General features: G+C 39.4%; 1 protein-coding gene across 2 annotated transcripts; it reads left to right on the top strand.

Annotated features, from left to right (window-relative positions):
- Positions 1-1,866: 1,866 nt before the first annotated feature.
- LOC133062526 (double-headed protease inhibitor, submandibular gland-like) lies at positions 1,867-7,518 on the top strand. Of its 2 annotated transcripts, none has more exons than XM_061151669.1 (6): positions 1,867-2,023; positions 2,741-2,772; positions 3,879-3,969; positions 5,491-5,533; positions 6,795-6,907; positions 7,352-7,518. In XM_061151669.1, coding segments are annotated over exons 1-6 (348 nt in total). In that variant the 5' UTR covers positions 1,867-1,956; the 3' UTR covers positions 7,354-7,518. The 2 variants fall into 2 exon arrangements, with proteins under 2 accessions (XP_061007652.1, XP_061007651.1); XM_061151668.1 differs by having other exon boundaries at positions 1,868-2,023; positions 3,879-4,000.
- Positions 7,519-12,256: the final 4,738 nt, after the last annotated feature.

The raw sequence follows: 12,256 nt of genomic DNA on the forward strand, positions 1-12,256 counted from the left end.
GACAGCATATTAAAAAGCAGAGACATCACTTTGCCAACAAAGGTCCATACAGTTGAAGCTATGGTTTTTCCAGTAGTCATGTATAGATGTGAGAGGTGGACCATAAAGAAGACTGAGTGCCAAAGAGTTGACGCTTTTGAACTGTGGTGATGGAAAAGACTCTTGACAGTCCTTAGGACAGCAAGGAGATCAAACCAGTCAATCCCAAAGGAAATCAGTCCTGAATATTCATTGGAAGGACTTATGCTGAAGCTGAAATGCCAATACTTTGGACACCTGATGCGAAAAGCCAACTCACTGGAAAAGACTCTGATGCTGAAAAAGATGGAGGGCAGGAGGAGAAGGGGGTGACCGAGGACGAGATGGCTGGAGGGTATCACTGCCTCAATGGACATGAGCTTGAGCAAACTCTGGGAGATATGAAGGACAGGGAAGACTGGTGTGCTGCAGTCCGTGGGTCACAAAGAGTCGGACACAACTTAGCAACTAAACAACAACAACAGAAAGCTTGAAGACGACAGATCCAGATGTTTGTTCTGGGACTCACCAGTTCTCACATCCTGTGAGTCATTGTTCTCATTTCTGTTACCTACTTAGAACATGGTACCCCTAAACAGATGTTTCACTATAACCTGGAAAGATGACCATTTACTCCATTCAGAAAGCCTTCTGGATTGCACTTCATTGTGGTATACATATTTCAAATGTTGATAAAGCCTTGAAATATACGCGAAATGTAAGTATTCAAATTTTTACAATAAACTAAAACTGTAGAATTCAGAGAGAAAAGAGGTGGTATTGGAAAACGAAAACTATGAATGAGAGAAACATATCTTAAAAAATTAGAAACAAATACAGTCATTACTGGAAGATAGTAAGATCTGAAACTGGAAGATCTGGTTTCAGTGAAGATCACAATAGCTATCTATTTTGGGGAATTTGCTTACCTCCTCCAATCTCTGAATCTGTCCTTTGTGAATTTATTTTTCCTTTATATTAACTCCATCTTCTGGAGAACTGATGTGAAGACCAGAAGAGATAATGGAGGTGAAAATGCTAAATAATTGGAAATCACTGGGCCTGTATTATTGAAAAAATACTGGTCATGTAGATAAACAGAATATTTATAGGTATGGGTGCAGAAGAACGGGTCACACACAATATCATGATATGATCTTAAAAGGCATGAGATAACATGTCAAAGTATGGGTTTTTATTATAAATATCCACTTTAGTGACCGAAGTAGTATATCCTAGTTTTTTGTTTTTGTTTTTTTGAAGTATAGGCCTAGAATTGGAAGGGACCAGCGCTCCTATTAAGAATGTGACTAAAAACAATATATTTAATCTTTCTGATTTTGTTGTTTTATCTGCTAAATAGCAATAATACTCGCCTCCACACTTCATAAGGTTAATCATTTAACAAGCCTTCACAGAATGCTGTAAAGTGTGTTCATACTCTAGAAGAGCAAGGTTTATGGTGCTGTTAATGTCGTCTACTACAGTACATTTTAAAGAAATGTCTTCATCGCTTCTCTGAACTATTTCAACATTCTTGCTTCACAATAACCTTAAAAACCTTTTACATGCCATTTAAAACTCTGTTTGCTATTCACTTCACCTATGACTTTATTTGTCCTCAAATATAGCCATGCCATTATACCTGCTGAGAGATCAAAGGATTATTATGGAAAATATCTGGTAGTTGGTACCAGGATGTAACTATTCCAACTGTCTGTTACTCAAGATAATAAGGAAGCTTTCTTTGAAAAATAAAAAGAAACAACCTTGCTTGGATTAACAGCCATTAGTCATTGGTCATTGCAATTTTAATGAGGGTTGGACCCTGCTCTGAGTATATATATACATGCATCTGTCAGATTGCTTTTTGTCTGTTTCTCTCTGAACTTCTTGACTCAGGGCAGCGGCTCTACAATATCCTCATTCATCACCACTATGAACAGCATCACTACTTTTGCCATCCTTGCTCTGGCAGCCATGACATGGGCTGCCACTCCATCTGGTGAGTTAGGATTCCTTTTCAATATTCATGCTCTTATGTTAACTGCAATATATCTGGCCTTCAGTAATTATAGAATGTTAAGTGAAAGTGAAATACTGGAGTGGGTAGCCTTTACCTTCTCCAGGGGATCTTCCCAACCCAGGGATCAAACCCAGGTCTCCCGCATTGCAGGCGGATTCTTTACCAGCTGAGCCACAAGGGAACCCCATACAATGTTAAAGTCAAAAGAAAATTTAGAAGGCATCTATTTAGATTGGTCTGATCAACAGAGTAGGGGTAAATCAGACCTTCAGGAAGAGGAGGAGAGGCTGAGAAGAAAAGAACTGAGAACTTCCTGCTCAGTTCCTCATCAGATCTCTCAGGTTTCTGATTGCCCTTTTAGAAACCACCTATGTAACTCAGACCATAAGTCCAACTCTTCCTGGGCATGCCCACAGGATCTCCTGGATTCCTCTACAGTTCCTTCTCCAGTGATCAGAGATTCCTGCCCCCAATCTCATCTTTTTTTTGGTGGAGGCAGGGGGTCAGGATCATATTTCTCTGACTTCACACTTAGCTGGCCCTGAGTAAAGAAGTGACCTCTTTTCGGTCTGGTCTGGGCAAGAAAAGTTGGAAAACGGGTTTTAGTTACTGTGAACAATGAATTCAGCTTTGCATTTCTAACTGTATAATTTACCATTTCTCTAATTCCTTCTCTCAAAATGCATCTCATCCTAGTCACTTCTGGTGATCGACAAATAGGGATAGAGGTGAGTACCTTTTTTGCATGCTCTTTGTAAAAATGAAATCAGGGTGAATGTGTAAATGAGTAGTGAAGGTACCTAAATTGACTCACAGTGGGCTGAAATAATTCCATGGGAGGTAAAAACTGTTTCTACTTTACTTTTCTGGTGGTGTTTCTTGAAAGGAATCTCTGTGCAAAAGGAGAACAGGAGATAAAGAAAGCTCTTACCTTTAGGTAGTATTTTATTTTACTTTTTAAAAATTTTTTTATTATTTTTTCTTTAAATTTATTTATTTTAGTTGGAGGCTAATTACTTTACAATACTGTAGTGGTTTTTGCCATACACTGACATGAATCAGCCATGGATTTACATGTGTTCCCCATCCTGAACCCCCCTCCCACCTCCCTCCCCATCCCATCCCTCTGGGTCATCCCAGTGCGCCAGCCCTGAGCACTTGTCTCATGCATCGAACCTGGACTGGCGATCTGTTTCATATATGGTAATATACATGTTTCAATGCTATTCTCTCAGATCATCCCACCCTCGCCTTCTCCCACAGAGTCCCAAGCCTGTTCTATACATCTGTGTCTCTTTTGCTGTCTTGCACATAGGGTTATCATTACCATCTTTCTAAATTCCATATATATGTGTTAGTATACTGTGTTGGTGTTTTTCTTTCTGGCTTACTTCACTCTGTATAATAGGCTCCAGTTTCATCCACCTCATTAGAACTGATTCAAATGTATTCTTTTTAATGGCTGAGTAATATTCCACTGTGTATATGTACCACAGCTTTCTTATCCGTTCATCTGCTGATGGACATCTAGGTTGAAAGTATTTTTCACATTCATTATTCTACTGGACTCTCATTATAACCTTAAAAAAAAGAGAGAGACTAATATTTCCTGCTTAAACTGCTAATTCTCATTTAAAGACTGTTCTAGGTCTGATTTATTTTTGCAGCATAGCACCTGGTCCACAAAAGGTCTTCTAGACATGTTTGCTGAAAAGCTGAAGAGGCTAGGAATCTTCCTACTCTCTTCTCTCAGATATAAGATATATCTAGATACAAGAATGATGGCAGAATTGAAGGAACAGAATGCAGAGTATTATTTTTGTCCCAATTATAGGTGAACTGCACCAAATACAACATAAAAAGTGCCGGGATTGCGTGCACAAAGGAATGGGCACCAATATGTGGCATGGATCTGAAAACTTACGGTAATGAATGTATGTTCTGTTTCCTAAATAGGTAAGTATAATACTCAATTTGGAGCCCAGTTTTGTTTTGCTTTACAATCACAAAAGTAACATTGGCCAAAATCTGCTTGGCTTTTGAAAACATGGTTTGACATCTTACTTTTTGTCATGTTCCTCTACTACTCTGTAGACATTGCTTTGTTTAAAAAAAAACAAAACTAACTATATTAGGAATATATATTATGTATATTTCTTTGTTATCCAGCAAAATTCTCATGTATACTATATTACACAACATCCCTCCAGCATTAGCTATTACATATAGACATTTTTATTCCCATATTACATTTAAGGAAACTGGGTCTCAGGCAGGAAACATATTCTTGGTCAAACTTTCATGAATCTCCTGTGTTATATCTTTCTTATCAGTTAATGGAAACTCAGAAGAGAGCTGTTGCTATTCGGGCTGTAAGCCATGGACACTATTATAACACTTTGATCCACCCTTCACACCCCAGAGGAAAATCATGTTGCTTCTCTGATTGTCTGGAAAAGTCTAGGGAAGAGAATGGAAGTATAGACAGATAGTTGGAATTAGTTGGAATCCTCACCACCACCATCCCCACACATTAAATATTAAGTCCTCACTATAAACAACATCTTCTAGGAGACTTTATAATAATGATTATTACCAGCCACTCCAGTGACTTGAACTCACTGCTTTCCTACTAGCAGTTAAAATCATGGACTTTTGTGTCAGACATCTGGATTAGAATCCAGGCTATGCTTGGTAGATCTGTGACATTAGGCAAATACCCATCCTGCTGTGTACTTCTGTGTTCAGTAAAGCAGAAATTATAATAGTGTTTAGGATTCATTGTGAGAAAACACGTCAAATCTTAACTAAGCAGCTGACACAGAGTGAATACTCAAAGAAATGAGCTCTTCTTCCTTTTAATCGTTTTCCTCCTTCTTTTCTAGCCTTTCTGAAAATTCATAGTCAAATATAATAGCAAGTGTTATTCAAATAAAACCCCTCAGAATATATAATACCAGAGACTAAACACTGAGATGGGATTGATTATATTATCTCATATCTTTTTAGAAGGAAGAAATCTAATACTCAGGAAGGAGAAGTGACTATAACAAAATTACATAGACTATAAGTGCCAGATATGGATATGTGAATATTTTCTTTTAAAACTGCAAAAATATCCACACACTTTATTATACCTTTGATTTCCATCTGAGTATTCATGGACTATTTTAAAAATGCCCAATCTACTCTCCTTTTAGTGTTGATCTAATTTTTTTATATTTTAACTTGTTTGATTAAACAAATGATCATTTATTTGTGATCATTCAAAATGATCATTTATCAAAGATGTTAATGGCAAATATTAACTAACTAGGGAAGAATATTAACCAGAACTAGTTAGTTCAGGTCAGACAACAGAGAATGACATATGACCATGTTTTACTCTGTAGATTAAGAAATATCAAATTACTGAATTACCCATTCAGTAAAATCTTCTTTTTCAGAGACAAAGGATCTCAACTCAGGAAACTTCATAATAATGAATGTGTAAGTATACACAAAAATTTTACATATCCTTAATATAAAATGTTTCAACAATTCCTCCCTTTCATCGAGAACAACTATTTTAAGATATTTATTCTAGAAATTATCTATGACTATGAGTAGTCACAGGTAACACACCTGGTCAGCCTAAACAGAAAATCTGAAATATAATTTATTTACCCAGAGGAAGACTCCAGAAATTTTATTCATACTCCTTAACTGAAGCAGACTCACATACATGTGGTTATTTTCTAATGCTGCAACTAATTAGCAGGTTAAGAAGAGACCATCAGGGACTTAAGAACACTCTCGTAACAGTTTTAAAAAAAAGTTATTTAAACAAGCAAAGGCCAACACAATACTGTAAAGCAATCATACTCCAATTAAGAAAAAAGAGGAGGGGAAGCATGAAAAAATTCAAGAACACAAATGTAGAGATAATTTAGGGGCAAAGAGCTATGTGAGTGGAAAGTCAATCATTTTAATAGAGCTTGAAATGTGATATAAGAGGAATGCAAACATGAGGTTGTGGTAGTAAAGACAGTTCAGAGAAGCTCTCATTTTAAGAAGGGGCACCTAACCCATTGTGACTAGTGAGAAATGTCGCCATAGAACCTTTACAAAAGTAACCAGACACTTAAATGAGGAGGAGTCGGTCTGATGGATCGAGTGGGTAAGGAAATGCAAAGTAAGATAAATACAAGAAGCAGAGGCATAGGGCTGTACAGAGGCGGGAAACACTGGGAATGCAATCCTTAATTCAGCCGGGAAAAAAGGCAGGGTAGACGAGACCAGAAAGATAGGCATGGGTCATGAGGGGGCTTTCTGTTGACAGAGTCCGTTGAATATTTAAACAAGATCAGATTTGGTTTCTCAAAAAAAAAAAAAAAATTCACATCAATGTGGAACATCAGGTAAGCCTAGGGTTTGCGTGATAAACTGGCAGGTAGTAACTGTGATGGCAAGGCAGTGAGGGCCTGAATTAAGTGGATGCCAGCAAAGTTCAGCAATTAAGCACCAGACGGGATCCACAGGATGGATTCTGTTCATCAGCTACACTGGAGAATGAGAGGGCAGCCTTGAACTTGGGCTGAGCAATCTCCTGCTGTGATGGTATTCTCACCATTGTTGGGTCAGGTTATGTAAACTGCAGAAAATACATCTTTCTCCAAGTGGGATTCTGAACTAATGATCCCCTCAAGGCTTTAAACAAGTTTCTTTTCTATGATTTAATGTTTTGATTTTATTTATTTTTTTTGAACAGAGGGAGGTTGAGTGCACCACATATTCAGAAGTATGCACCATGGAGTACATGCCTCACTGTGGATCTGATGGGACAGTATATGGCAACAGATGTTCATTTTGCAATGCTGTCGTGTAAGCGCTTAATTCAGTATTTTATTTGTAGGAAGAGCCCCTTACACAGAACCAGAAACCATCTTAGCTACATAAGCCAGATGCTGCTATGAAACCTAAGAGATGGCTGCCTGAAAATCATAGTATTTTACAAAAAGAAGGAAACAGAGAGAAAATGAGAGAAAAAGAAAATGCTTAACAATAAGAATTGAAGTTAGGGAAAGAGACACTTGATCATCATCATAATATTATTCAGTGGCAGATAAAAGAGAAACTTATGGTTTTTGGCTCCTAACACTGGCTTTTACTGGTACATTGAATTCCCTTTTTTCCACCATGCTGAAGCTTGCAATTAACTGCTCAGTTTCATGTTTCATATTCATCTAGCTGGCTTGATCTAAGATGATGCAACTTTCAATTTAAGATTTCCAAAGCCCCCTTTTAAAATTATGATTTCTCTTGTAGGATGAGCCATGGCACACTTTATTTTGTAAAATATGGACCATGCTCTGAGTCTCCCTGATGTTCGAGGACACCAAGTTTCCTTTGGCAGTGAACCAGTTTCTCTAGGATGGCTATGGGGACAAGTATATGGAACTTGATTCTTCAATAAAAGATTCTCAGCAGAAAAATTGTCAGGCTTTTCTCTGTGGATGCAGTTCTCGTATCTATGGTCCTTTCCCTAAACTATAAGTCATACAGAGATATTTCCTCTATTTCTACTCAAGTTGGAAGCTAGAAAGATTATACACACAATGGTGAAAAAAGAATCTGCTCTCAGCATCCCATTTAAAAAAATTTTTTTTAAGTAAACACAGATCAAAGTGTGCATCTGACCATTACTATTACATTACCTTCAGCTACACTAATGAAAAGTGGAAAATCCAGATTTGGAGAAAGATAGAGTGAGAATCCTTAACACTATAAATGAATCAGAACATGCTAGGAATAATATAACAGGAAATGGCAACCCACTCCAGTACTCTTGCCTGGAAAACACCATGGACAGAGGAGCCTGGTAGGCTACAGTCCGTGGGGTTGCAGAGTCGGACACGACTGAGCACCAAAGTTTTTAAGTTTGTTAGGTATCACCATTTAAACAGAATTCAGTCACATGTGGGCATCTGCAAAGGAAGGTATCTTACCGTTCATGTTGGGGAAGTCTAAACGGTGAAGTCCCTAACAAAGCCTGAGAAATATGAGGCTATGTGCTGGACTCTCAGGAAGTAGAGATGTGAGAACTTTCTCATGGCTGTGTCTCCACAGAGAGTACTCAGCTAAATACAGTGTGCAGAGATAAATAGTTAACTTGGTAAAGAATTGTCTAATAGCAAGTCTGCAAATAGTCACACAGTGATGCCCTATAAATTCATGTTTCCAAAGCACAATGTATTTTTAGCAGAGTGGTTAAACGCTTTCCAGCTATGCTGTAAATATTTGTGTGACTTTTCTAACAACACATATAGAAAGGTCACTAGAGGTCAAGCAATGCGTTTTGTGGGGACAGGGAATACAATGAGACAAAGGGAAGCATGCGCGGCATTAAGGAATTCGTAGGCTAGTCAAAGAGACAGACTTTGTAAGGAGCTGATTACTATATATAAAAACAGTATACTTCAGAATTAATAAAATTCCAGTAAGAACTGAAGGGGTGGGGGACAGTCTTAGTCACACAATGAGCTTGTATATTAGTATGCCCAGGCTGCCATAACAAAATACAGATCTCCCTCCACTTAGGATGGGGTTACATCCTGATAAACCCATCATAAATTGGAAATGTCATCCATCGAAAATACACCTTATCTACCAGCCTCACCTACCTTAAATGTGCTCAGAATACTTATATTAGCTGACAGTTGGGGAAAGTCATATAACACAAAGCCTATTTTATAATAAGGTATTGAAGGTATATATAAAAGGTATTCCTTTTCCCGGTGGCTCAGAAATTAAGAATCCACATGCCAATGCAAGAGACGCAGGTTCGATCCCTGGGTCAGGAAGATCCCTTTGAGAAGGAAATGATAACCTACTCTAGTATTCTTGCCTGGGAAATCCCATGGACATAGAGGCCTGGTGGGCTACAATCCATGGGATTGCAGAGTCAGACATGACTTAGTTACTAAACAACAGCACTGACTATCTCATGTATTTTACTGAATACTGGAAAAGTGAAAAACAGAATGGCTGTGTAGGTACAAAATGGTTGTCAGCATATGGGCTGTTTACCCCGGTGATTGGCTGGCTGGATGAATAGGCACTGTAGCTCATGCCCAGCATCACAAGAGAATACTATACTACTTATCACTAGCTCAGGAAAATATGAAAGTTCAAAGTAAAGCTTCTACTAAATGTGTATTGCTTTCATATCACCATAAAGTCAAAAAATTGTTAAGAAACTGTCTATAGCAGAGATTGGATGACTTACACAATAGGAATTTATATTCTCACAGTTCTAGAAACAGGGAAGTCCAAGATTAAGGCACAGAAGATTTGGTGTCAGGTAAGAGCCCACTTCTAGGTCCACAGGCTACTGTCTTCTTGCTGTGTCCTCTCGTGGTGGAAGGGGTAAGGGTGTGTTCTCCAGACTCTGTTTCATCAGGCCTCTAATTCCATTCATGAGGGCTGTGCCTTCATGACCTAATCATCCCCCAACAGTTCTACTTCCTAACATCATCACACTGAGGATTAGGCTTCAACATATGAATTTGGAGCTGGTGAGGGGGGCAGGGGCAGACACAAACATTCAGGAAGTAACACATGGGAGACCTAAAGGTTGATGGCCATTCTAGGTCATGACTGGAATGGTGGGCACATGGGGGTTGACTCTATAATAATAAGTAATTGACCTATCTGAAAACAACAATAAGACAAAGTCTACATATTGTAGGCTCCTGGGTGGCAGATCAGCCCCAGGGAAGCCAGCGGCAATGGTCAGGCCAGGGAGCCCTCTGTTCCTGGACATCCTCCAACATCAATCGGCTTCAGCCAACAACACCAGCAGGGCCCTTGCCCTGGACCCTGGGCTGCACATTAACCAATACCTGGTGGCCAGTGAAGCTTTACAGACTCAAGAGGACCTGCAGTGGGAGAAACAGGGCACTGGGTCATGTCTTCCACCTCAGTGAAACAGCTGAAAGGCATGTGCCTAGTAGTCAGGTCCTGACAAAACATGGTCCACTGGAGAAGGGAATGGCAAACCACTTCAGTGCTCTTGCCTTAAGAACCCCATGAACAGTATGAAAAGGTAAAAAGATAGGACACTGAAAGATGAGTCTCCCAGGTCAGTAGGTGTCCAGTACACCACTGGAGAAGAGAGGAAAGATAGCTCCAGAGGCAATGAAGAGGCTGAGCCAAAGCAGAAAGGACACCCAGGTGTGGATGTATCAGGTGGTGAAAGTAAAGTCCGATGCTGTAAAGAACAATATTGCATAGGAACCTGGAATATTAGGTCCATGAATCAAGGTAAATTGGATGTGATCCAACAGGAGATGGCAAGAGTGAACACCAACATTTTAGGAAACAGTGAACTAAAATGGATGAGAATGGGCGAATATAATTCAGATGACCATTATATCTACTACTGTGGGCAAGAATCCCTTAGAAGAAATGGGTGCAGTCTCAAAAACCACAGAATGATATCCATTTGTTTCAAAGGCAAACCATTCAACATCACAGTAATCCAAGTCTATGCCCCAACCACTAATGCCAAAGAAGCTGAAGCTGAACAGTTCTATGAAGACCTACAAGAACTTCTAATACTAACACCAAAAAATGATGTCCTTTTCATCACAGAAACTGGAATGCAAAAGTCCCCACAGGGGACTGGAATGCAAACACAAGACATACCTGGAGTAACAGGTAAATTTGGCCTTGGAGTACACAATGGAGGAGGAAAAGGTTAACAGAGTTTTGCCAAAAGAACGCACTGGTCATAGCAAACATCTTCCAACAACAGAAGAGATGACTTTACACATAGACATTACCAGATGGTCAATACTGAAATCAGATCAATTATACTCTTTGCTGCCCAAGCTGCAGAAGCTCTATTCAGTCAGCAAAAACAAGACCTTGAGCTGACTGTGGCTCAGACCATCAGCTTCTTATTGCAAAATTCAGGCTCAAATTGATGAAAGTAGGGAAAACCACTAGGCCATTCAGGTGTCAGTTCAGTTCAGTCACTCAGTCATGTCCGACTCTTTATGACCCCATGGACTGCAGCACATCAGGCTTCCCTGTCCATCACCAACTCCCAGAGCTTACTCAAATTCATGTCCATCGAGTCAGTGATGCCATCCAACCATCTCATCCTCTGTTGTCCCTTTCTCCTCCCACCTTCAATCTTTCCCAGCATCAAACCCCTTATGATTATACAGTGGAGGTGATGAATAGATTCAAGGGATTAGATCTGATAGAGTCCCTGAAGAACTATGTACAGAGGTTTGAAACACTGTACAAGAGATGATGAACAAAACCATCCCCAAGAAAAAGAATGCAAGAAGGTGAAGTGGTTGTCTGAGGAGGCCTTACAAATAGCTGAGAAGAGAGGAGAAGCAAAAGACAAAGGAGAAAGGGAAAGACATACCCAACTGAATGCAATGTTCCAAAGAAGAGCAAAGGGAGATAAGAAAGTCTTCTTAAGTGAACAATACAAAGAAATAGAGAAAAACAATAGAATGGGAAAGACTAGAGATCTCTTCAAGGAAATTAGAGACACGAAGGGAACATTTCATGCAAAGATGGGGACAATAAGGGGTTCCTTTGTGGCTCAGTTGGTAAAGAATCTGCTGCAATGTGGGAGACCTGGGTTCAATCCCTGGGTTGGGAAGATTCCCTGGAGAAGGGAAAAGCTACCCATTCTAGTATTCTGTCCTGGAGCATTTCGGGATTGTATAATCCATACAGTCCATGGGGTGTCAAAGAGTCAGACATGACTGAGTGATTTCCACTTGGCAGTTGGGCACAATAAAGACAGAAATGGGAAGGAGCTAATAGAAGCAGAAGAGATTAAGAAGAGATGGCAAGAATACACAGGACTGTACAAAAAGTTCTTAAAAAATGAAAAAACAACAACAACAAACAAACACAAAACTTTCCTTTCTACTTAATGACCCAGATAACCACGATGGTGTGGTCACCCATCTAGAGCCAGACATTCTGGAGTGTGAATTCAAGTGGGCCTTAGGAAGCATCACTATGAACAAAGCTAGAAGAGATGATGGAATTCCAGTTGAACTATTTCAAATTCTAAAAGATGATTCTGTGAAAGTGCTGTACTCAATATGCCAGCAAATCTGGAAAACTCAGCAGTGGCCACAGGACTGGAAAAGGTCAGTTCCCATTCCAATCCCAAAGAAAGGCAATACCAAAGAA

The sequence above is a fragment of the Dama dama genome, chromosome 9 (assembly GCF_033118175.1).
Source record: "Dama dama isolate Ldn47 chromosome 9, ASM3311817v1, whole genome shotgun sequence".
Classification (NCBI taxonomy): domain Eukaryota; kingdom Metazoa; phylum Chordata; class Mammalia; order Artiodactyla; family Cervidae; genus Dama; species Dama dama.